Source organism: Protomyctophum parallelum (assembly GCF_964188405.1).
Source record: "Protomyctophum parallelum genome assembly, chromosome: 11".
NCBI classification, from domain to species: domain Eukaryota; kingdom Metazoa; phylum Chordata; class Actinopteri; order Myctophiformes; family Myctophidae; genus Protomyctophum; species Protomyctophum parallelum.
In genome coordinates this window covers 25,232,310-25,259,595 of record NC_139707.1, presented here as the reverse complement: position 1 = coordinate 25,259,595, position 27,286 = coordinate 25,232,310, and the positions used below count along the sequence as shown (strand labels likewise).

Here is a 27,286-nt window from a genome sequence, read left to right as displayed (position 1 = left end):
CCACACAAACAAGATGTTTTTCAAAATGCACTTGAAACAGACAGCAGGAGTGCATATTGATCCAGTGACGATACATGAAAGTGTGGTATCTGATGGAACCACATTTCATTAATATAGCCTAATAATGTTAAACTAGACTAAATTGTTTCACATCTAAACTAGTAGGCCTGACCAACAGGAAGTGTTTGGATAGACGCATGGGCACCATTCACAGCTTGCACTCTATGATAAATAGCTATATGCCTACTTTGATCTAGCTTGTTGATAGCAGCATCTAGACCAGAGAGGTCTCATGTTATTGTTCATGTGACCACACCTAGTGACTTGGACCATTTGGTTTGGGTGTTAAACGACTGTCTGTTTGAAATGTGTATTGATTGAGCTTCTTTATGAACTAGCCAGAACTGTCTATGTGGGGTCAGTGACCTGAAGCCGTCAGGCTGAAGGGTGCATGGCTCAGGCCATGAAGCTGTACTTTGTCTCTGAAAATAAATCTGGACTCCGAAACCCTGATTCATCTGCCTGTGCCTCCGTGCTTATTGTCTCCACCAGCCGAAGGCATGGGGGAGAGTATGTTTTGCACTCCGTCCGTCCGTGTGTCCGTCCGTCCGTGTGTCCGTCCGTCCGTGTGTCCGTCCGTCCGTCCGTGAGCAGCTAATCTCGGCCACCGTTAACCCGGTCGATGCCAAATTTTGCACACACACTCCCTGGATGCCAACCATGAACCTCTGCCCCAAACTTTCCAGAACGGCCTGTTATAGCGCCACCAGGAGGCCGCTTTGTACACCTACAGATTTTGTCCAAACATCACGCAAATTGGTACACAGTCTCTCTAGAGCCATTCAACCAAACCGGTCTTTCAGATTTCTCAGACTCCATCCTGATTGGTTAAGATTGGCTTCCAAAATTCACAGGAGTGCTCAGTTTCAAACAAAATGCTGCAAATCATGAACACATCGCGTGATTTCCGTGAAATTGTGCACCCACATTCCCACTAGGCCGAGGACGAAATGCCACATGAACAATTTCAACTCAGCCTCAAGGTGGCGCTATAACTGGCCCAAAAGTGTTTTTACCTCTAACTGCACGGATCTGTGGATAACTTTGTATGCCAACTCCCTAGAGGCCAAGGAAAAACCTTTGCCTGGAATTTTTCACATCTGCTCTTTATAGCGCCACCAGGAGGCCGACATATGTAAAACACATTTTCTATTATTACTCCTTCACATTTTATCCAAATTTCACGCAAATCGGTACACATGATCTCCATAGTCATGTGATCAAGACAGGTTTGTTTGATTTCTCATATTCCATCCTGATTGGCCACGATTGGCTCCTACAGTTTTCAGGAGTAGCAAATGGCCACAACTCCTCAACGCAGCGTCCGATTGCGATGAAACTGTGCACGCATATTCCCACTAGGCTGAGGAAGAATCCTGGTGGAGACCTGTGCCGATTGGCACTTTATCTAGTTCTGAGTGTTTTAGTCTAAGTCTCTACGTCTGTTTATGGGCTCTATAGGGAGAGGAAAAACTCTCTCATTTACTTCAAAGTGGTGCGTCGAAACCGGTCATGAACAACAACATAATTATACACATCCACACAAACAAGATGTTTTTCAAAATGCACTTGAAACAGACAGCAGGACTGCATATTGATCCAGTGACGATACATGAAAGCAACATGAGTTTGATGAGTCACCAAACAGCCTGGCACTGATAATACAGTGTTAATGATTTCCTATTGACAAACTGACTTCCACAGATGGACATTAGTCACAATGGGCTAAATAAAAACTAGGCCACATCAACAGCATGATTCACTGGCCAAAGTGGCCATAATAACACAAATAAATTGGTTATATATGCATATATTAAAACCCTCTTACTTAACCAATTTCACTTTCAATTTCTTTCCAAAATAGCGAACATAGCCGCTCTACAAGCTCACAACACACCTTGTGAGTTTTTGTTCACCCATAACATAGGGTTGAGTGGTAAAATTACTGCACATATTGAGTGAACACAGAGGGCAGAAGCACTTTCCACAATGTACTTCTAGAATGCATAAATTATATATAGTACAAATGAAGTATGCCCACACACAGATGTTACCAATACATTCATATACTTGTCTGTAGCAGCCTATTTTTTCTTAATATTATTATTATTAACACACACACACACACACACACACACACACACTCGACTCTTCCGCGACCAGTCGTTGCAAGACACACAGATATACAGCATGGAATTGTGGACAAAATCATATCCAACGATAATACAATTTCTAGTCTTGGGTCTGAGAGGCTAAATCTCATCAAATGGTGGTCCGTGGGCCGTGGCTCAAATGCTGAATAAATAATGGGCAGGTTGAAAACCACTGGAGTGGTGTGATTTTTGTATCATGTGTTTATGAGGTGACAGTACTTCATTAGACCCATTGTTATGTGCAATGACCCTAACCCTAAGGCCTGACTCACACGTGCACAACAGATTGATGTATAGCTGATGCATGAGACTTATTGACTGATGCAAGCTGGCAATTCATTTCCAATGGGAGTCACATGGTTTGACACAACATTTTTGTTGTATGAGGGGGTGGGGGGGCAGTCGAAACACAGCCGAAAGCCATACAACACAAATGTTGTGTCAAACCATGTGACTTCCATTGGAAATGCATTGGGGCAAGATGTAAACAAACCCTTTCATACATCTAGTATGCATCAATGTTGTATGCTAGATGCGAAGGTGTGAGTCAGGCCTAACCCTAACAGTGATATAGTGACATCACATTATCACCCCCTCCCCTAACCCCTCCCTCTTTATCATACAACAACGCGGATATCTTAGAGTATATATATGAATAGAGAAGGCACCCAGAGGAAATCTTGAGGCGAAATGGACATAGTGGCCGAATGAAGGTATTGCAGCCTGGCCCCAAACACATGAACGCGCTGTCCGTTGACTAACATTGTACACGTTCACAACGGACGACGCTCGTGCGCGTTCAACGGCAGCGCGTTCATGTGTTTGGGGCCACTCACCATTGCAATCCGTCCCAGAATGCACTCTGTTCCTACCAGGAAGGAGGAGTGAATCCGCCTCATGCGCTTTTGAGCAACTTAATGCAAGTGGATGGGAGGAGAACTCGGGTGTCTTCTCTATAGATATATAACTCTATGGCGGATATCTATTCTAAGTCTGAGCATAGACATGGTAACGCCCCGCCTGCCTCTGATTGGCCTACCGACACTGCCCGTCTTGCCTGTCCTCAGAGATGCAAGGGTACTCTGTGGTAGTACAAAAGAATGGCAACACGCGACAGTAACTTGTAACTTTAATTTTTGTAGAAGGCAAACTAATATTGTTTGTGCCTTTTGCTTTGATTGAATAATTGATTGAACACGTATGTATGTAGGCCTACTATGATTTGATTTGGCTGTGTTCTAAATTAAAGTGTTAGTGTTGATTATTGTGTATTAATCTAATTATAGTAAACTACTAAAAAAGATAAAGATCAAGATATTAATCTAATTATAGTAAACTAATACTGTTATACTAAAAAAGATAAAGATCAAGGAAAAAGAGACCTTTTTACAGTACAATAATGTTTCAAGTTTACAATAAACAGGCCAACGGCATAAACAATATTAGTTTGCCTCTTCTACAAAAATAAAAGTTACTGTCGCGTGTGCCATGCTGTCAATGCTGTCATTCTCGTACTTGTATTATTTATTTATTTCCCACCACTGAGTAACCTCACGGCAGACTATCCAGCATGTATCTTCCACCTCAGAGGAAACTCTGGTAAGGCCGGCAGTGCCGGTAGGCCAATCAGAGACAGGCGGGCGTTACCATGTCTATGCTCGGACATAGAACAGCTGTGGGTGCGGCTTCAGTTCAGGTGGATCACCCACCACCACCCACCAGGCAGACCAGGCATACTTAATGAACTGGTGGGCATGTCCATGTAAAAACGACATTTTAACAAATACTGTACACTTTTTTGAAAAACGTATTCCTCCTTATATAATACCTGATGATCATGTTTTAGGGTGGAAAAAATTATGGCACTCCATCTTTAAAGGGTTAAGCATAAGTTGAGAAGGTCAGCATTGTCACCCACCTGTACTGTTTCCTGCTGTCATATCTCCCTGCATTTGTCTCTCGGATCTTGGTTGCCAGAACTCTCACAATGTTCAGAAACAGGATGAAGTTGAGCTAAAAAGAAGATATTTTTTTAAACTATTACAATTTGGGTATGGTATTTACTTTTTTTTCTTGTTTTGTTGTTCTGCTGGATCTGTATAGCCTGGTAGAACCACTCCCCCTGCTGGACAACATTTGCACAGGAGGAGGGAACTTGAATTCAGTACTGCAGCAATCTGGCGGAGTCAGGTTAGGATCTGTATGCTCACCATGGTTTAAAAAAAAATTTAATTGGTAAATTTATATAGTGCCCTTTACATAGATTGTGCAGTACATTCACACACACATGAATACACCAATGGTGGCGGAAACCATGCAAGACACCAACCAGCAACATCAGGAGCAATTAGGGATTCAGTGTCTTGCTCAAGGACATTTTGACACTAACTCTGGGGGAGCCCGGGTTCGAACTGGCAACCTTGTGGTTACCATCCAGCCACTCTACCCTTGAGCCACCGCCGCCCCTAAAACGACTCAGGGTACCAATGTGGTCAATTTTAATGTAGTTTGCAGGTCATTCCATGTATTAGGGCCACAGAAGCTAAAAGCAGATCTACCAAGTTCACAGTTAACTTTTGGTACCTTGAATTTGGGGAAATGACTTGATCTGGTGTGGTAGGGTTCAGAGTCCCATTTCAGAAATGATGAGATGTATTTAGGACAATCTCCAAGCAAGAACAGGTGCCAATGCAGACATGCAGTTGTCGTCTCTCTGCCAGGGAGGACCATCCAACCTTATTATAAGATACAATGGTGAGTACCATAGCTATCACTTTGTTATATAAGATACAATGATTAGGGTGTATAGTATATTTAGAAGTATGGCATCTTATATTTGGTGGTCTGGTGTAGCTTTATATTTATAGTACACTTTAGTTTGGTTAGTTTATGGTTTATTGGGGAGCAGTGCTATGATGTCATGACAATCAGTCAAGCGGCGGCACCTGGGCCCGGTGCCGACACCCTGTATAAAAGCCTGTCTCCCCAGTCCCTTCCTCAGCTCTGTTGTATTCAGTCAGTGCTCTCTTGCACTTCTCCCACTATGCACCTTCCCCAACATTTCTGTTAATACATTCAACATGCACCCATACCTTCCACTCATGCATACACGCACTACTCTACTGACTACTGATTTCCACACCTCATCGGTTTGCTCTTGATTTGGGTTTGATTTGGTTTGATGAATAATTGATAAATAATTGATGAATAATTTGCCGCAGCTCGCTTGGTCTTCAACCAGCCAAAATTCTCACATGTCTCCCCCCTGCTCCGCTCCCTCTACTGGCTCCCGGTCGCTGCCCGCACAGAATACAAAACTCTGATGCTGGCATTCAAAGCAACCAAAGGTATGGCTCCCCCATCTTGCAAGTATGATTGAACCCTACAAACCCTCCCGCGCACTCAGATCAGCCAACGCAGGGAAGCGTACCCTCACTAAAAACGCCGGGACAACGCTCCACACGTCCCAAACTCTTCTCCCTTCTGGCTCCAAAACTGTGGAATGCACTTCCCATTGCAGTCAGAACTGCAGCATCACTCCCAATCTTCCGCCGTAGTCTGAAAACCCACCTTTTCAGACTCCATCATGGCCCATAGCACTTACCCTACCCCCTTAGATAGCATTTCTGTAGACTTAGATAGCATTTGATAGACTTATAGCATGTTATGTAGACAGCACTAGAATTGCATTGTATGTAGTCAGCACGTCATAGTACATTATGTATAGCATAGTATAGTTTATATGTATAGTTTCATTATATAGATATTCCACTGTTACTTTCTTAGCTTACGCTTGTTTCATGATAAATGCTTTTTATGTGATGTATTCCCATGCTTTTTGTTCTTGCTTAATGTAAATCGCTCTGGATTAAGAGCGTCTGCTAAATGCCTAAATTGTAATTGTAAATTGATACCTTATTTTTGATGGCTTAAATAAATTAATATTTCTTTTGAATACTGCGTCTCCCCTGTTTTTTGTTGTATACTTGGCTCCCCTAGGCCAGGTGTGTGTGTATATGTATGTATGTGTGTATGTATATATATGTATATATATATATATATATATATATATATATATATATATATATATATATATATATATATATATAAGAAAATAGTAGTTACTGCACTTTGGTAGATTCCATGGCAGCCAGCGACATTGTATGATGTCTACGGTGGAAGATAAATCCAACAGGATACAGTTCGCGGACTGCAGACTTTGAGCAATATAATGTGTGTGATGGTTCCAGATTTGATACGCCAGCTTGACTGGAAGCTGAATATTATTAAGGGGGTCCCATATCTGGGCAGATATGTCAAGCAGCGTAGCGAACAAACATCCTCCACATCAAAGAAGGATGGAAAATATTTTATCATAACATGACGTTACGCGAGCGGAGCATGAGCGGACAGGCATTTACGTGGATTCCCACATTACGTGGGATTCATGGACATCTCTGTGAACTTGACGGTGAAGTTGGTTGGTCGGAAACTCACAATTATAATAAGAACATACACTTATCTGCTTTCTGCACTGTACGAATCCAACGTTGTTTAGTGTATAGTAATGCCTGCAGTAGGCCTATTGGAATTGTTTTATTATGGAGCTCCTTTGAGTCAGTTGACTGTCGGTCGGTGTGTGTGTGTGTGTGTGTGTGTGTGTGTGTGCAGGGGAAGACTGCAGCAGCATGCTGCCGCTGAACCGAGTCCAATATGGGTGAAATTCACATTGGAAAATTAATATAACGGCACAGTGAGCCCGGACAGCCACAGACATGCCGGTCTGACAGACAGAGAGACAAGAAAGGCTGTTGATGATGATTATTATTACCACTGTAACTCGCTGATCAGCATATGTTGACAGAGACTCAGCCAATTAAAGTTTCACGTAGGCCTAAATGCCTTTTCTGCAAGCACCTATATCTGCATCCATTTGCGTCGTGGTATTAATTTAATTTAATTAAATGTATTAATCAATAGGGCCTTTTATCATTGCAGAGTTTTAATATAGCATTGAACTGTAAATTCACTTCTTTCTATATGTGAAACTGAAAGTAACTAACATCAGTTAACTTCTGACATTTAACAAGGAGTGAAGCAATGCGTACCAAGTTGGCAAGTTTCGTTTATAATTATATATATTGCGCTGTTTGCTTGAAGATCTGACCCGCCTGTCAAAATTAACTGCTCTACAAGCTCATCGCGGCTGTTGTACATAATTTAAAGCTTGGGGATCCTCTGTGCAGGCTATGATGACATTTTTCGATATTTCCTGTTGCCTTATGGTGTGGAATGGGCGTGGATGTTAGGCGACATCAGGCGAATCGCTTGGGAAAAATGCGGAAAGGATACACTCGGCGATCCGCACAAATGAAGTGATTACACCAGGTTCTCTGAATAACATGGGACCTAATCGTAGGTTGAGAGGACGGATTAATACGATATCAATACGCATCTGTTTCCGCATCATTTACACTGTGGCGTATTTCTCCTTTGTGAATGAGGACCATTGGCTGTAATACAGGCCTTATCGGGGCGCAGTCACAAGTTAACCCAGTTCATACTGTATGATATCCAGTCGGCACGTCAAATATCAAATGTGCTAGATGTTCAGAAATGGTCGGGGAGGCGTCGGCGAGCGCTTTTATCGGCGCTGGATCTTCTCGCAGCTCGTTTCACACACAGCGAGCAAAACCTCGCCGATCAAAGCCGATTTTACGTCAGATCGGGGGTTTTGTCGGCGAGCGCCAAAAATGCTCGCCGACAGCATAATCGGAGCAAATATCAGCAGTGTGTACGAGCCATTACTGTGCACTCATATTCAAATAAACACTTACCCCAATGGCTGTCAGGATGGGGACCTGATAGATCCACTTAATGTTGCCTGCACTTAGCTCCCAACACCTGTGGTTAGGACGAAATACATAGAGAGAGGAGAGGAGACAACCATGTGAAGGAGTACAAAAGCATTATTCAACCTGTTCTGTTGTACTGTTCTGCATGTTTCTACACCATACTGTCCATGCCTAACAGAAACAAACTTTTCAGTATTACCTGTATTACTTCTATATCGGACTTCCTACACCCACACTTTCTGAAATTAACAATAAGGCCATCACACGGCAAGCACTATAACACCTGTAACACACCTGTAGCTTCTTTAACCTCATGCCATCTGGACAAAGATACAGAACCTTGCCATGGAAAAAGGTCTGTTTTAGTAGGCGCCGTTCACACCTGAGGCCTCGTACACGAAATCGAGATCGAAACGAAATCGCTCTCTCTGTTCCGGTGGGAGAGGGGGGGCAGAGCAGCTCGCAATTAATTTTCAATGGGAGTCACTGGGTTTCACAGAGCAGCTCTGCTCCATGGTAGGGGGGGGGGGGGGGGGGGAGGCTCAGGAGAGCAGAACACAGCCATGGAGCAGTGGGAACATTGTGTTCATACCAGCTTGACGGTCCAAAAGCTGGTCTCCAGTCTGATTTCTACAGTGGGAACATTGTGTTCAGACCAGCTCGACGGTCCAAAAGCTGCTCTCCAGTCAGATTTCTCTCTCCATGTCCTCGTCGATCGCTCCATGCAAACGCCACATGCATTTTGTGGGATAGATTCTGCCAATTACTTGTTCGCCATGTCTTCTCCCCATGCACCTAGTAATGAGCGATCAGCAAAGAGCCAACATGTCTCACAGTAGGCTACATCTAGCTTGGTTGAATAACACGATATATATATTTGACATTTGAGTCAACATTATCAGGGAAATATCTAAAGTCAGTGGGCTCCAGCGGCATGTCCTTGTCAAAGTTGTCCTCCTCGTCCTCATCTCCAGCATGCTCTTCCTCTTCCCCAGCTTGTTCTTCCTCCATCCCCTCAGCCGGCTCAGACTCCATGACCATGTTATTATTATCAATAATATTAGGCCATCGACCTTGTCCTCTTTCTTTTTTTTAAGTATTTTTGAAATGTTTGCTATTTTTTTCTCTTCTGACTACCGCTTTTCTGTTTCTGCTTCTCCATTGTTTGTTTGTGTTTGCCATTTACACCTGTAACGTCTTCTGGACCGTTTTCCCTGTGTCTGTAGCATAGACTGTAAAAAATATGGACAAAGCGTTCGCCGGGTCTAACATGAACGTAAAATGAAGCCTGTAATAATATGGTAATTCCTGATGTAAGTCGCCATCTTTCTAGATCCGTTTGGTACCAGCTGGCCATTGGCTGGCTCCGTTTTGGACCAGCTGGCCATTGGCTGCCCAGACAACGAGGCGGGAAAGTACCTACCGATTTCAAATGAGGCTTCACGAAATATCTGGCTGACTGCCCCCCTGGTCTGTAGTCTGAGCACGAAAAGCTGAAACACCTCACTAATACCACTGGATGGCACTGTTGAGCGGTGTCTCACACAAACATGCATGCACGCACGCACGCACCAGGGGGGCAGTCAGCCAGATATTTCGTGAAGCCTCATTTGAAATCGGTAGTTCATATAATGGCCTGTTGTGGCGCTGGACTGGACCCAAAAAGCCCCATAGCTCCATAGAGGCCCATGTATTTTGGCCCAACTTCACCTAGACTGTATTACCTTAATAAACATTATCATGAATACTTTCTTCTTCCAGTCACTAGTTTAAAGTCTCATTTCTAATGTCATAATATTCTTTTTGGAAAATTATGGTCCCATTAATTAAAAAAATGACCATACAGAAAAAAAAAACATCGCGTATGTTCTGAGGGGCGTGGCTACCGTTACAGTCTATGATCGGGATTCCCCTCCCACTCGAGTCAAAATAAAAACCAACGGAGAAGAAGGGGGGAAGTCCCGCCTCGTTGTCTGGGCAGCCAATGGCCAGCTGGTCCAAAACGGAGCCAGCCAATGGCCAGCTGGTACCAAACGGATCTAGAAAGATGGCGACTTACAGTGCAGGAATAACAGGCTTCATTTTACGTCCATGTTAGACCCGGCGAACGCTTTGTCCATATTTTTTACAGTCTATGGCACGCACACTCACACAGACACACACATAGACACACACACACAGGCCAGGGAGGAGGGCTTGTACAGGTCCCCAGTACTACAGCACGAGTACAGTACAGCACCACTCACTTCAGACTGGTCTGATTTTTCTATATTGTACAGTGTCCGGGTAGCTCAGCCTCAGTCGGTAGAGCACTCGTCTTTCAACCGCAATGTCATGGATTCAATCCCGGGCACTGCCAACTCAGTGTATGAGAAGCACGGCTTGAAGTCGTGCGGTAAGTACTGGGAGCTGATGGCGCTCCACCCCAGCAATCCATCTCCCAGGGGTCTAGCGCATTGTGAAAGGGGGATATACTACCACACCCTGGGTGATACTTACTGTATGTAGGACTTTCTGCCTCTTTTTCCGTCATTGTCTCCACCAGGCCGAAGGCATGTGGGGAGAGTATGTTTTGCACTCCGTCCGTCCGTCCGTCCGTCCGTCCGTCCGTGTGTGTGTCCGTCTGTCCGTGTGTCAGCTAATCTCGGCCACCGTTAACCCGGTCGATGCCAAATTTTGCACACACACTCCCTGGATGCCAACGATGAACCTCTGCCCCAAACTTTCCAGAACGGCCTGTTATAGCGCCACCAGGAGGCCGCTTTGTGCAAAACAAGTTTTTGCACAGTACACCTACAGATTTTGTCCAAACATCACGCAAATTGGTACACAGTCTCTCTAGAGCCATTCAACGAAACTGGTCTTTCAGATTTCTCACACTCCATCCTGATTGGTTAAGATTGGCTTCCAAAGTTCACAGGAGTGCTCAGTTTCAAACAAAATGCTGCAAATCATGAACACATCGCGTGATTTCCGTGAAATTGTGCACCCACATTCCCACTAGGCCGAGGACAAAATGCCACATCAACAATTTCAACTCAGCCTCAAGGTGGCGCTATAACTGGCCGAAAAGTGTTTTTACCTCTAACTGCACGGATCTGTGGATAACTTTGTATGCCAACTCCCTAGAGGCCAAGGAAAAACCTTTGCCTGGAATTTTTCACATCTGCTCTTTATAGCGCCACCAGGAGGCCGACATATGTAAAACACATTTTCTATTATTACTCCTTCAGATTTTATCCAAATTTCACGCAAATCGGTACACATGATCTCCATAGTCATGTGATCAAGGCAGGTTTGTTTGATTTCTCATATTCCATCCTGATTGGCCACGATTGGCTCCTACAGTTTTCAGGAGTAGCCCGCTTTGTACAAATCGACACAACTCCTCAACGCAGCGTCCGATTGCGATGAAACTGTGCACGCATATTCCCACTAGGCTGAGGAAGAAATCCTGGTGGAGACCTGTGCCCAGAAGGGCACTTTTTCTAGTTTAAAGTGTATCACTTTGGAGATTTTGTATGTATTTTTAGGTAACATAGATGTACTATTGTCTGTTTTATGATGTATGATGTAGCATGGTTGGCCAGTTCCCACTTGAAAAGGAGTGTGTTTTTACTGGTTAAATAAAGTGCTCGAAGTGCTTGAAACTATCGTACTATGGTAACAATAGTAGCATACAGAAGACAGACATCAGCAGGGCTTCCATTCAAACTCTTGTACAGTATTTCCAGTGCCAAAAGATAACAACACAGCTGGCTGTGTTTTGGCTGATTTATGCTGTGTTGATGCTCAACATTCGTTATCACTCCCAATCCCAATTAGAGTCTAATTATTTTGACCTTTTCTGTGAACACCATGGACTCTCACCATTACAACAATTGCATTCATTCACATTTTTTAACCCATTAAAAACATGTAAAAAATTGTTCTAAACCACCGTTGAAAATCCTATGAGCTTTCTGAAAAAACTATTATTGCTTTGTATATAGTTAAAATCTAAAATGATCTAATTAGGACTTAATTGTTAACTAACCTTGCATCTGCCAGTGTCGCCCTGACAACAGCCCACGCAGCCACAAAGAGAGCTGGAAACCCTGTAATGACAAAAAACAGTAAGAAGCGTTTAACCACCTGTCCTGGTGGATCTGTAGTAGTAAGTGGTTTTTAAATTAGCAATGTCACAATACAATTTCAAACATATTACAATTCTACAAGCTCACAATGTGTCGCAACGTGACCCTATTTGCTTCTGAGATGTACTGTCCATTATTTTGGGCAATTCCAAATGGTGGACATGTGGAATTTCAGCTCACATCTGTCTGATTTTGACTCTATTTAGAATACAGGCTATTCTACTCTATTTAGAATAATGTGTAAACATATAAACATGTTATTCATTCTGTGGTGCAGGTGTTCCATCCAAGGAAAGAAACAGACATGGTTATTTAACATACTGTACCTGCAGAAATGTCATTTCTCAGATGACACTGAATGCTATGAATCATCCTCCAGGCATAATGCACAGTGTTCCACAAGTGCTAGAGGGCTAGCTGCCGACTAGATGGCCGTATAATAGCATCTATTCCCAGATCGATCGATCTATCTATCTATCTATCTATCTATCTATCTATCTATCTATCTATCTATCTATCTATCTATCTATCTATCTATCTATCTATCTATCTATGCTGTAGTACTATTTGTGGCGGTGATGCGTCACATGACTTGACTTATCCTATGGTATATAAACCGTGCTGCTGTTAGAATGATGCGCACCTCTCCGCTGCCACAATCAATCTATATATTACTGTAATTTGAAACCCGTTGCATCGATGCGCCCTTACCTATACACGTGTAGCCTATAATGTTTCCCCCTCTAGGCCTATATAAAAATGACAACATGACAAAATGACAATATATAACTCGTATTTCGTCGGACTCTGATCAATGGGCCTGGCTCTGGCGTGGTATTTTATTGGCTCAAAACTAAGTCGGACAGTGTTGTAAATTAGGCTACTTCAACCCAGACCCAGTGCCCACCTCTAAATGTTGTCTGTTTTGTTGTGTCAGTGAATGGGATCTCAGGAAAAAGACGTTCAACTTGAGAAATGATGTCAAATCCGCTCTCTTTTTTTTTTTCCTTTATTTTGGCCCAAAATGATTTTTTATATAATCCGTTAATCAAAGACCAAATAATTTGCAGACAGCTGGCGTTAATTACCTTGCGCTGCGCAAGGGTATAGGCTATTCACTAGAACGCTCTCAAACGCTGGGTTTGGTAAACTGAAAAGAAAAAGAAAAGGTTGAGTTGTCCTGTTGAGTTGAAATGGTGCCCGCTGCCTTGAATTAGTTGGAATGTAACATTTAGAAGACAATGGCAAGTCGTCGGCGGGTGGGAGAGGTGTGATGATCATTAGAAAAACACGGTCATCCTGACCATTCAGCCGTCAGAGTAGTAGGTGAGTTTAGTTCAGATATGCTAGTGTTAATGGCGAGAAGTGACCGCAGGGAAACAACAGACTTATCAATGGGGCGTGGCATGGAGGTGAACAGCCTTCATCACTGTTAAGGTAAAGCAAAGTTACCATGTTTACTCAGGGTAACTGGACTAAGCTCAAGAACTTGTTTACAGCCATGGTAGGGGTTCAATGCCTTGCTCAAGGGCACTTCAGCGGTGGTAATTTTAACGTGCCGGTCCGGGGATACGAACTAGCGACCTTCCGATATCAAGACAGCTCCGCAAACCGTTCGGCCACCGCTGCCCCCTGTGTTATGGAAGCCCATGTTTGCTTTGATAATAGCCGTATGTTCATTTGTATTGTTGAGTCTTGTCTCACATCTGCCTTTTGACAATACAACATAGATTCTCTGTGGGCTTCAGGTCAGGCCAGTTGGCTAGTCAGTTAAGCACAGTAATCCAGAAAGCTTGCCAACATACTGAAGCACAAAGTACTAATGAATGGAAGAAAATTAACTTTGCATGATATTCAACGTTTTTGAGAAAGATCGCTGTACAGTATATTATAAATATAGCACCCCCGTGGCCCTGGCAACCCCAGTTGAAAATTCTGCCCCCTCTGTTTAAGTTTCATGTACATATTGTTTTACTACATATAAAATGATGTGTGCCCCCTCGCCATTTTCAACTGCCCCCTCAGTCATTTCATCCTGGAGCTGAGCTTTTTGTGCAAATTGTCATGCATTACATCTTGTGTGTGAATTGTGGGTGCGTGTGTGTGTGTGTGCGCTAGCACGCACGCAAATAGCGCTTTTCTCCAAAGCGCTATATAAACACTGTCCTGCATATCTGTGCGCTGCCCCTCTCTCTCTCTCTCTCTCTCACAAACACACACACGCATGCATGCACGTACGCATGGACGCACATACTCCCCACATTGTTGTTGGTGATACTGATACTTATCCATGTAGTCTAATGTGATGTACTGAGAGTTTTTCTACTCACCCCACCCAATGAGTGTGAATCCCCACAGGTATGTTATGTACTGAGAGTTTTTTTACTCACCCCACCCAATGAGTGTGAATCCCCACAGGTATGTTATGTACTGAGAGTTTCTCTACTCACCCCACCCAATGAGTGTGAATCCCCACAGGTATGTTATGTACTGAGAGTTTCTCTACTCACCCCACCCAATGAGTGTGAATCCCCACAGGTATGTTATGTACTGAGAGTTTCTCTACTCACCCCACCCAATGAGTGTGAATCCCCACAGGTATGTTATGTACTGAGAGTTTCTCTACTCACCCCACCCAATGAGTGTGAATCCCCACAGGTATTTGCTGTCTGAGAGGAAGGCCATGAAGATAAGACTATGGAGATAGAGACCTTCCACCAGGATCCAGTAATAGTTGGTGGAAAGGAAATAGATGAAAAGCAGCACTGCCACCTTGCAGCCAATCTAGCGAAGAAACATAACACACACACACAACACCTGCTTGATGACATGATGTATGGAGATGTATGTGTTTTAAATACATTATTGAGATTCTAGTACATGCCTAATGGCCCCTACACACTGTAGGAGTTTTAAAGTTGTCGGCGAGTCATCAGATCGTTATGTATTTCACACTACAGGAGTCTTTTTTTTTTTTATCGGCTGTCATATTATCTTTGTGGCTTTCACACTAATGGCCCCTACTCACTGTAGGAGTTTTAAAGTTGTCGATGAGTCATCAGATCGCTATGTATTTCACACTACAGGAGTCTTCTTTTTTTAAATCATATTATCTTTGTGGCTTTCACACTAAATGATTGATCGCAGACTAGGGATCACACACTGCAAGAGTTCACCAAGATCAAGGTCAAGGTTTCTTTATTTTGTCTCCCAAGGGAGAAATTTGTCTTGGACCCCAAGGACCCGCCCTGCAGCATACAGATACAATACAATACAGTACAAAACAATACACAATACAAGACAACAAAGGCACACAGTGACCCATAAAACATTAAAAAACCACACACCAACATACCTAGTGCAAAAGAGGAATAACATCACCTCATAACCTTCGACCCCTACCATGTCTGCCCTCTGCAAGGACTCTGTTATTTTTATTTATTTAGCGAATGCAAAGTCCTTAAAGGTATTATGACATGATTTATAACATAATTTTAACAACATTAAAAGTCTTGGCCATGGTCCTTCAAACGTGTCTAAAAAGTTTGAACACTCAACTCCACTCCAGTATTTCTTGACACGAGTTTTTGTGCATGTGATAAGTTCATCCTGAGAAGCCATGGAAAAACACATTATTTTAGCCTGTAGATGTCGGTAATTCCCCCTTTCCTGTCAACCCAAGATGCGCTTCTTTGACAACGTGGTAGGAACGTCGTCAAAAATAAAAGAGTCATCTAGGCCAGTTGGTATCCAGTGTAAGTTGGTATCCACAGCCAACAACAGAGCAGATTAATTTTTCTCTAGAAGACATTATTAGTAAGTATTACAAAGAAACAAAGTCGCGGTTGACAATGAGGAAGCGGAGAAGAGAGGGTAGGCACTAGGCAGGGAGCAGAGTGGAGGGGGCGGAGGTTTAGCCGGGATCTACGTATATCCCTGCCGTCCAACCAGATGAGACATTTTTGCATAATTATTCACAAGAGTCCAGACAGCAGAGAATACACTGAATGTTCAAACTTCGTTTTTTTTTTGTGAAATTGATGTCAAGAAAAGCCAAAAAAGCCAAAAAATCTACAAAAATGTGTTTTAAATGTCACAATCCCTTTAAGCCAAACGGTTGCCTCCTGGTCTGCTGTGTGGAGGGTAATTAATCCTCCTTCCAGTCTTTGGAGAGGACAAACTTCTATGATGTGCTTCATAGTTTGCTCCTCACCACACGCACACAGTGGGCTTGGGCTACTGCCCCATTTGTGGAGGCTGGCCAAGCAGGGGCCATGTCCAGTCCTGAATCTATTGAGCGTAGACCACTGTCTCCTTGGGAGGGTGGTACCAGGGACCTGTTGGTTGGGGTCTGACACCAGGTGTTTGTTTGGGACCTCATTGGACTCACATTCCCTTTTCCAAGCTGATTTGATGGTGAAGTCAGCTGATGGGGGGTTCCTCCAAATTGGTCGTCTCGATGGGAGTCGAGCAGTGGGTGGGTTGAAAATGTCTGCATGGATTGGTAGATGGGGAGAGTCTTTGACCTTTTGAAGCATCCTTTGAGAGACTGCTGCTCGCCGGATGTGTGGGGGTGCTATGTTTGATAATACTGGGAGCCAGGGGTGTGGTGTGGAGCGAATAGTCCCGGTTATGGTTCTCATGGTGGTATTGAGCTGGGTGTCCACTTGGTGTGTGTGTGATGACCTAGACCAGACAGGGGCACAATAATCTGCTGCGGAGTATGACAGGGCCAGTGCTGAGGTGCGCAGTGTGGAGGCTGCCGCCCCCCATTTTGCACCAGCAAGTTTGCAGAGCAGATTGTTTCTGGACTTCACCTTAGCTGCCGTCCCTTTTAGGTGTTCCTTGAAGGACAGAGTTCTGTCGAGGGTCACACCAAGGTAGGTTGGATAGGGTGCATGCTTCAGTTTGAGTCCGCTCAGGTAGATGTCTAGTTCTCTGGCAGCTTTAGCGTTGTGGAGATGGAATACACTGGAAACAGTTTTTGCTGGGCTCGGTATTAGGCGCCATGTTTTGCAGAACTGTTCCAGTTTGGAGAGGTCTTCGGTGAGCACTTGTTCCAGTGGGTCGAAGTCTGGTGCTTGAAATGCCAGACAGATGTCGTCAGCATAGATGAATTTGCGGGATTTGGTGGTTGGTAGGTCATTTGTGTAGATGTTGAACAGGGTTGGAGCTAGAACTGAGCCTTGCGGGAGTCCATTTTGCTGTGTTCTCCATGCACTTGTGTTCTGTCCGAGGTGGACTCTGAACCTCCGGTTGGTCAGCAGAGTTTGGATGATTGCTGTTGCCCAAGCAGGGAGAACCTTTGTGAGCTTTAGTATGAGGCCTTTGTGCCAGACAGTATCATAGGCTGCTGTGAGGTCAAGAAACACAGTACCTGTCTTTAGTCTGTTCTCGAAACCATTTTCGATGAAGGTGGTTAGGGCCAGTACTTGTTCTCCTGTGCTGCGGTTCTTGCGGAAACCTGCCTGATCCACACAGAGAATGTCCTCTACTCTTGGAGAAATACGTTGTAGTATTAGGCGTTCCAGGATTTTGAAGGGGACGCTGAGTAGGGAGATTGGGCGGTAGCTTGCTGGTAATTTGTGGTCCTTGCCAGGTTTTGGTATGGAAATTACTTAGCTGTCCGCCATTTCTTTGGGATCAAGTTTGTTTGTACGATCCTGGTGTAGAGTTGTGTCAGCCAGGTTAGGGCTCGGGGGCCAAGATGTATCATGAACTCTGGAGAGATGTTGTCATATCCTGCTGCCTTTCCACTTTTCAGGCCCTGCAGGACTTTCTCCAGTTCAGCAACCACAAAAGTCTCAGGGTTTCTTTCCTCTTCAAGTGTTCTCTGATGTTTTAGCTCAGTTGTAACTGCTCTTCTGGTGTGTTTGTCTTGCGTTGCCTTTGCAATAGACAGTAGGTGGGATGCAACTTGGTTGGGTGTAACAGATGCTCGGCTTTGGCTAGGGGGCTTCTGTGCAGCTCCTAGGCGACGGATGAGGCTCCAACATTTCCTGCTAGAGTGGGTAAAGTTCAGGTCAGCTACTGTCTCCTCCCATTTCTTTCGCCGGGCTGTGGTTAGCGAGTAAATGAGATGGTCTGCAATCTCAGGGTCCCCTGATGTTTGGTAGGACTGTAGGAGGGCAGCGCTTTCTTCGTCCAGACATGGGACGTAGAGGGGTCGGTAGCCTCGGGGGATTGCTGTGTGGGCAGCTTTGTAGATGGCACTGCAGAAGCGGTGATATGCTTCATCTACAGTGATGGTGTGGAGTGGGATTGTGACGACACTCCGGTCCAGGGTTTCACTGTATTTTTTCCAGTTGGCTTTGCGGAAGTTCCAGCGCATCTTCCTTGGACTGTTTATGACTGGGAGTTGTAGGCCAATGTGTGCAAGCAGGGGCCGGTGTTGACTGCGTGGGAAATCGTCAAGAATGAGGATCTGTGCAGGGTAGGGCGTTCCATTCAAAGAGCTGACCCAGCACAGGTCAGGGGAGTAGTCCTTTTTCCACCTGGCGGAGTGGAAATTGTCTCTTTGTTTGGGGTCGTGTATCAGAGCAAGGTCATTTCTAGATGCCCAGTCTGAAAGTGCCTCTCCATCACCGTCCACTACTGGGTATCCCCAGTCAGGATGGTGGCTGTTAAAGTCCCCCACATAGATGGCAGTGGGTGGGTAAGACCTGCAGATCCCAGTTGGCACTTGGGGGCTTGTACACATTGACAATATGAAAGCCACCAATGGTTATGGTGTCTGAGAAAGGTGTAGTTGTCACATGGTTTGCTTCAACTATTTCAGACCGCACATAGGTGGCACGTCCATGTTTGGCATGTGGAGTGTAGCACAGGAGGTCAAAGCCATTGATGGTGTAGCGGCCTGCTTCCTCTGTGCCAATGTGAGTCTCTTGGAGGCAGATAATGTCAATAGAGTGTTGGGAAGCGAGGACTTCGATGAGGCTTCGCTTGGCTGCAGAGAGGCCTTCGACGTTTAGTTGTAGTATTCGAAGGGCAGGTCCTACTGCGAGGTGCTCTTGGGGCTGTTTGTCGGCTTTAGGACTGTGACTAGGATTCTTTGACTTGGCTCTCAGGCGTTGTCTCTTAGAATTTAGTCTGCTGTTGGGGTAATTAGTTTCCCCGGGCAAGCCCGGGTACTGACGGAGGACGCGACGTGAACGCTGATCCATTGTCCTCCAGGACTCTGTTAAGGAGTGTGATTGACAGAGGGACAAAGGAATGCTTGTACCTATTGTATTTGCACACATGGACCTCGTACCTCCTACCTGATGGCATTAGCCGATACTCAGGGTATAGTACATAGGAGGGGTCAGACACAATGTTCTTAACCTGTCCAGTGGTGGCCTGCTCAAAGATGACCTGGGGTGTGATCGGAGGTGTAGACATACCCATGATCTTCCCTGCCATTTTGGCTAATCTAAGGTCACATTCATACCAGAGAGCTTTGCTGCGAATCCTGCTGCGCATTGTCAGAAAGTGCGCTTCGTTTGGCAGGTGTGAAGGCTCATTCGAATCCTAATGCGCAGCAAATAACCGCATTTTACTCCGCCCAAAAACGTGGGTTTCACTTCGCTTCGAATCGCACTTGACTCGCACGTGCCTGGGTACCGGGTACCCATTACAATAATTCAATTTCGGTTCTCTCTATCGGTTCTCACAGACACGCGGTCACACGCTATTTATTTATTTTCTACCCTTTTAATAGAAGCGCAGGGAACAGAGCTGATCTACAAGCCTACACCGCGTTGCATCAGCGACGCGTTGTGGGCTTGTGGCTTGCAGAGGCGGGGCTATTTCTCTGCATGGAGTTGTCGAGGAGTGTAGAGACAGAGAGACGCGCGGTGCAGAGAAGCATTGAAGCAACATCATTATTAAAGTTTCTTAAACGTAATTTTCAAGTGAAGTTTATGGGAGGCAACTTTTAAGAGAGGGGACAGGAGTCTTGTGCTCTGCTGCCTGAGTTGCCTCACTGCATGATCAGCATTGAATCAACATCAACCCACCTCGGATGCGTGTGTGTGTGTGTGTGTGTCTGTGTGTGTGATCACGGCGTAGGGTCCAGACTCCAGAGGCTCAATTAGTTTAGACTCTAAATTAATTAAACTAAACTCTAATTAACTTTAGAGCTTGCAGTCGAACTGTCGAAGAGAGGTGGCGAAAAAACAAGAAAAAAAACAAATGATAGCCTACTCTGGCAGCATGCACATTTCTGCAAGCCGCCTTTGTTTTCAATGATCCCATCATTCGCACGTCGGCAAAGCCGTTCTCACCTATCGGCTGGAGATGCCCCCCCCCCATTAGCGATGCTAATTGTGTGTGTGTGTGTGTGTGTGTGTGTGTGTGTGTGTGTGTGTGTGTGTGTGTGTGTGTGTGTGTGTGTGTGTGTGTGTGTGTGTGACGTGTGTGTGTGTGTGTGTGTTGCTCTCAGATCTCAGACATGCTTTTATTTGTCATTGTCAGTAGTTAGTAGTAAGAGAAGTAGCCTACAACACTATTGCCCTGGGTAAATACAGAATAGATATATTATATTTAAAAGAATCACTATATTATCCACAAATGGCTCAATAAAGGAGAGGATGTTACACTATTCATTGTACATTATATATATACTCAAATTGACATTGAGCTTTTTTGTTAAATAAACATTTGACCTCTTATTTAAGTTATTTTATACCATTTTGGAACCGAAATAGGGAACCGTTAAGAACCGGAATCGATAAGCAGAACCGGAATCGGTACCGGTCTCGAAAAAATCCTAACGATACCCATCCCTACACTTGACTACGATTCGGTGCAGGTGTGAATGCAATCCGCAGTAAATAAAGGAAATGAAGCAAACATAATGTGGCAGGTGAGGAGCTGAACACAGTTGGAGACGGAGAAGGCATATTTTACGCAGCGCAAAGATGTCCCGTTACTGTGGATAGACGTGGTCGAATAAGGAGACTGAAGCCCTGATCGAAATGAGGACGTGTACATTAATCAATTGCTTAAGAAAACACATAAAAACACTGCAGTGTATTATAGCCTACATAATATTGTCTGTCTGTCTGTCTGTCTGTGCGTGCCGTAAACATGGAGTGCTGTCACTGTGTGGGACTGGGGAGTTATATCAGTGCGCTCATGCAGCGCTGTGCTGCATGCCCAAAAGAACAGTGTGTGGCGGCTGCGTGCGTAGAGAGAGAGAGAGGGGGGGTGTCCCAGACGGCACGACACATGCACGTTATGAGTGTAATTTTATCACCATAGATTTCACTGTGTAGGCTATAGTTTATGAATGGAACACATTGATAAAGGTCCCCCCTGCTGCGTTTCCAATTGCTGCGAATGACAGTGTGAAGGCAAACCGCAGCCAATTAAATATGCAAGAATCCCAATTTCCCCGCCCATACGGATCTGAGTCTACCGAAGTATTAGGTGAGAATCTGACCTAAGGATCTCAGATTTGTATTTTACAGTTAGGTTTCCAAACCAACTGGTGATACCATATGTAACTGTTGCCACTACAAGTAATATAATTTGTTTATTTCTAAAAGGTCATAATGAAGAAGTTCATAATTAAGTTACAGTCATGTTAAAACATTATTTCATGTCTTTTTCTTGTCATGTTGTAATGCTTTTATTTTGAAGGGTCAATGCCACATTCTGTGTCTTTGGTCTGCTCTCATCATCTCATGTCAATTGGTACACAGAAGTTTTGTATATGCAATCAAGCCACAAGCAACAGAAGCAGCAAGGTGCAGCAGCTCCGTTTGCACTGGTCACACAAAGAGACTTTAAAGTTACTGTGAAAGAGACTGTTGAAAGAAAGGTTATAAGGACCTAAGACTGAAGAGATTCCCTTCCTTGTTTATGCACGCAGCCAACGAGGTATTTGTTGTTTGTCTGTATTTTACTTATGTGAAATGTTTGCATCTACATGCTGTGCATGCCATGGTGTCGTTTTATGTTAATTGTAACGTGCTTGTTTTATTGTATTGTTTATAGTTTTCACAGTGTGTTTGGAGGATTGAAGATCGCCTTCAAATAAATCAGTAGAGGAAACCATTTGTGTCGATCTGTCTGTGCTCGGAGGGAGTTACACCATACCAAGATGCGATCCAGACCCGATACATATACAGTAGGTACATCATTTGTTTTTTATTCTAATTCATTTTGACATCTCACGCACGTGCAGGATGCCGTGATACAAGCACGAGACCCACACAGGGCGCATCTCTCTCTCTCTGCGTGCACGCCACACACACAAACAAACAAACAAACAAACACACAGCGCATTAAGGCCCAAAAGTTTGTTCTGCACTGTTGATTCCAATGCGGTTTTATCAACATTATTCAAGTGAAATGCGTAACGGCAATATTGGGCTAATATACCAATATGTACGACACAGGGATTTACAGACGGAATGAAGGTTATATATCTTATCATCTGATCAATCATCTATCCAGACAGACGGACAGACGGACCGATCGCTTTTATCGGCGCTGGATCTTCTCGCAGCTCCTTTCTCACACAGCGAGCAAAACCTCAGAGATCAAAGCCCAATCTTGCGTCAGATCTGAGGCCCATCACTACAAGCACAGACCCTTCAAAGAATGCCTTCAGGCAAAACAATGTGGTGTGTCTGTGCAACAGTATGTAACCAGAAAAAGTACTCACATTTTGTACTTAAGTAAAAGTATCAATAGTGCTGTGTAGATATACTTCCAAATTTACCTGAGTAAAACAAAAGTAATGCCATCCAAATGTACTTAAAGCAGGGCTTGACATCAAGGCTTGTCCTGTTGTCTGGGACAACCAATAAATACATGTACTGTATACACACATACATTTAACAACCCAATTTATCATTGCTTAAGTTAAAGGAAGACATGAAAATAGAGCAAATAAAAACAATCTTGGCAATAACAGAAATAAAATCAATACAACTGGTAAAACCGGTACATTAACAAAAAAAAACATCCAAAGGCCCACAACGGGCTGGATTGCCACAAAGGTGCTATTAATATCTATATAATGAAACTATACATACACTATACATATAAACTATACATATTCACTACTATGCTATACATATGTACTATGGCGTGCTATGACTATATACAATACAATTATAGTGCTGTCTACATAACATGCTATAAGTCTGTGTCAAATGCTATCTAAGCCAACAGAAATGCTATCTAAGGGGTTAGGGTAAGTGCTATGGGTCATGATGGAGTCTGAAAAGGTGGGTTTTCAGGCTACAGCGGAAGATTGGGAGTGATGCTGCAGTTCTGACTGCAATGGGAAGTGCATTCCACAGTTTTGGAGCCAGAAGGGAGAAGAGTTTGGGACGTGTGGAGCGTTTTTAGTGAGGGTACTTCCAGTTTCCCTGCGTTGGCTGATCTGAGTGCGCGGGAGGGTTTGTAGGGTTCAATCATACTTGTAAGATATGGGGGAGCCATACCTTTGGTTGCTTTGAATGCCAGCATCAGAGTTTTGTATTCTGTGCGGGCAGCGACCGGGAGCCAGTGGAGGGAGCGGAGCAGGGGGGAGACATGTGAGAATTTTGGCTGGTTGAAGACCAAGCGAGCTGCTGCATTTTGGATCAGCTGGAGAGGCTTAAGTGCACATGCTGGTAGGCCAGTAAGGAGGGAGTTACAATAGTCGAGTTTTGACAAGACTGTTGTCTGGATTAGGAGCTGGGCTGATTCCTGGGTGAGGAACGGTCTAATTCGTCGTATGTTATAGAGTGTGAACCTACATGATCGAGTGACAGCTGTGATGTGAGCTTTGAACGAGAGCTGACTGTCCAGGACAACACCAAGATTCCTGGCTGTTGGGACAGACGTTACCAGGGCTTGTCTACGGAAATAGTTAGCTCCCGCATAGGGCAGGACTTAGCTGGGAAGAAGAGAAGCTCAGTCTTGTCTGGGTTCAGCTTGAGGTGGTTGGAGGACATCCACTGTGAGATGTCAGCCAGGCATGCAGTGATGCGCTCTTCCACCTGAGTGGCAGAGGGGGGGAAGGATAGGAACAGTTGTGTGTCATCGGCGTAGCAGTGATAGGATATATTGTGAGCAGAGATGATAGTGCCAAGGGATTTAGTGTACAGTGAGAAAAGGAGGGGACCAAGTACAGATCCCTGTGGGACCCCAGTTTGGAGGGTTCGGGGGGATGATAACAGACCTTTCCAGGAAACCTGGTAGGTCCGATCGGTGAGGTAGGAGGAGAACCACTTTAGTGCCGTTCCACCGATGCCTAGCTCCGCTAGGGTGTCTAGGAGCAGCTGGTGGTTCACTGTGTCAAATGCTGCTGATAGGTCTAGGAGAATCAGTCTCACAATATGGCCTAATGACCCATGAAGTTCAAGACCTCCAGTTTCTCCACAGGCTCAGGCTCTTTGATGTGAGCAAGGGAGTCATGTCAACCTTCTATGATACAGTGCTAGGTCGCATTATTAGATATGGCATGTCAGCTTGGTTTGGGACACACTCTGTAGGCCTACAGCTCAAATCTAGAATAGCTAAAATGGAAAAAACAGAGTTGTCTGATCCTTCACATATATTATCTTCAGAGTATGAGCTGTTACCCTCTGGTAGACGTTACTGAGCGTGTCGCTGCAAGAGCAACCACTTCAAACTTTATTTTCTTCCCACTTCAATTGTTCTAATAAACAACCGCCACATACAGTAGTTCATAGTTCTTAGTGGGGAAGGGACTTCTTGACCTTCATTTGTTATTTATTTCACTTATTCTGTGATACTATAACTGTGAATACTCTAGTACGTTTACCTTCTCTGATTGCAATTCAATTTGCACTGATCTCTTGTGATACTATTGTGATAATATACTTGTACATTGCTGCTATTGTGTATTGTCTATTGTGTCTGTTTTAAAAACGTTGATGTACTACTGCACTTTTGCCCAAGACAAATTTCCCCTCGTGGAACAATACAGTATATCTCATCTCATCATTGTCACAGATGAGGCTGAAAATCTGCTAAATGCTCAGATTGTAAATTGTTGATCACAGCAGCCAAATCAGAGTGAACACAGTGTTATAGGTCAGTTGAAAGGGTGCAAGCATTACTCACATACTTAGAGTTGTCCAGTGGGGCCAGTGTAACAGTTTTAAAGTTGTCCATCAGAGCTGAATCAAACTCCTGCAAGCCAGCGGTAGTATCAACAACGTTGTCCTTCACAAAGATGATGATTGCCCGTAACATGAAGGAGACAAACAGATGCATATGGATGTAGTTCCTTGTACAGTGAAGACGCCTGTAGTGAAAGAGAAAATAGGATTGTATAAATATGCCAAAAACAAACTTATTTACAGTCCAAATGTACAATATGTAGACTTATTATTATTATTATTAGCAGCAAGCTGAAGATGTAAGACAGGGGTATAGGTATATTAAGTTTTGCCTGGGGCCAATATCTGACCAGGACTTTTTATGGGGGGCCAGACCCCCAAATTTGACCTTTTTTAACATCTGTCAGCTTCCTAAGGAGATGATGGTCACAGTTTTGGAGGAACTTGCCTCAGACAAGTCTAATGATAATATCATTGTGTCAGTCAAACGGATATCCCTCTGCAAGGTCTGCTACCCGCCACGTGGAGGTGCAGGGCGTAATTATCGACAGCCTCCGTCATGCAAATTCCTTTTCCATGGCCATTGATGAGAGCACTGATAACACAGATGTAGCGCATTTGTGCGTTTATGTTCGATATTTTGATGGAAAAGATCTCGAGGAAGAGCTGCTTTCTCTTATCCCATTAGAAGGGCACACCACTGCAGACGTTATATTTAGGAAAATGGAAGAGTTGTTTAAGCTGCATTCTTTGTCATTTGAGAGGGTTAACCTAGTCGTGACAGACGGGGCTCCTGCTATGATTGGGAAGAACAGGGGTCTAGTTAGCAGGTTGAAAGAACACGCCCCCCAAATAAACGGCCTGCATTGTCTCATTCAAGGGTTCTCTGCGCCAGGCTCAGTGGCGAGCTGAAGAGTGTTATGGATAAAGTGATGAAAGTAATTCATTTTGTCAGGGCTACGTCAAGCACCCAGCATCGGCTATTCCGACAACTTGTGTCTGAGCCCTCACTGACTTAGCTGCGCGTTCATGTGAAGTCTGCGAGGGCTTGAGGGATGTCCCATTTGAAATCGGTAAGTCAGTGAGGGCTCAGCCCCGCCCCTTTATGTGCCCTTTGCCAAAGTCAGCATCGATGCTTACTTTGGCTGACTTTAGCAAAGAAATTACTCACAGTTCATAGCGTATTAGCGTTACCAATGGAATGAGGGGGACCCTCCGAACGTCAATCATTTAAGTATGCAAATTAGTTATGTATCACGGTTAGAATGTCAACAAACACAATAGTGCTTTCTCACTGTTCTCAAAAAGGGACGGAATGGAAGGATATAGGCTATATATTTAATTAATAATAAGGGAAACATGATGAGAAATGACTAATGATCAAAGTAAAAGAATATGGAAATGAAATTTATAATGAATATTATTATATATGAATATTACAACCCATATCACACAGGAAAGTGTATTTATTAAACTAATAATAAAACGATCAGCTTAAATACTAAAATAGACGTGATAGACATGTATAAATAGACCAAGCATGTAGGTAGGCACTGTCTGTGAATAAAGACAGTTTTTATAAAGTGATGCAAAGTGTCATGAATGGCGGACTCATCTTCAAAGTGCTGTCCATTTCTTTCACAACAATTTGGAGCCCTTGCAGCCTGTCACCCTCAAGCACTTACAGCTGACGTCATTAAAGTCAATGAGGGTCCATGGCTCGGGGCTTGAGGGAGGCAATTGGGATTGGGCCTGAGTCAGAAGATGCTGCCCATGATCTGCTGCTTCACAATGACGTGCGCTGGTTGAGCAAAGGAAAGGCATTGGAGCGCTTCTGTGAACTAATAGGAGAGGTCAATGCGTTCCTTTCATTGAAGGAATGTTAATTGCTCAGAAGAGTACAGAAACATAAAGAGACTCACATTTTATGTGCTCACAATGTTCCCATCCACTTATGTGTGTGAGTCCGCCTTTTCATCAATGAATGCAATAAAGACGCACGAGAGAAATCG

The 27,286-nt window shown here is 44.1% G+C and overlaps 1 protein-coding gene across 1 annotated transcript in view; it reads right to left on the bottom strand.

Annotated features, from left to right (window-relative positions):
• pth2ra (parathyroid hormone 2 receptor a) overlaps positions 1 to 27,286 on the bottom strand; it is a gene marked incomplete at its 3' end in the record, with an annotated part of 50,788 nt that overhangs the window by 3,548 nt on the left and 19,954 nt on the right. Inside the window, exons 6-10 of the mRNA XM_083776547.1 lie at positions 25,276 to 25,459; positions 14,835 to 14,988; positions 12,105 to 12,165; positions 8,051 to 8,117; positions 4,132 to 4,226 (exon numbers count right to left, since the gene is read on the bottom strand). Of these exons, the coding sequence (XP_083632673.1) occupies positions 4,132 to 4,226; positions 8,051 to 8,117; positions 12,105 to 12,165; positions 14,835 to 14,988; positions 25,276 to 25,459 (561 nt within the window). The remainder of the gene's footprint in view (positions 1 to 4,131; positions 4,227 to 8,050; positions 8,118 to 12,104; positions 12,166 to 14,834; positions 14,989 to 25,275; positions 25,460 to 27,286) is intronic.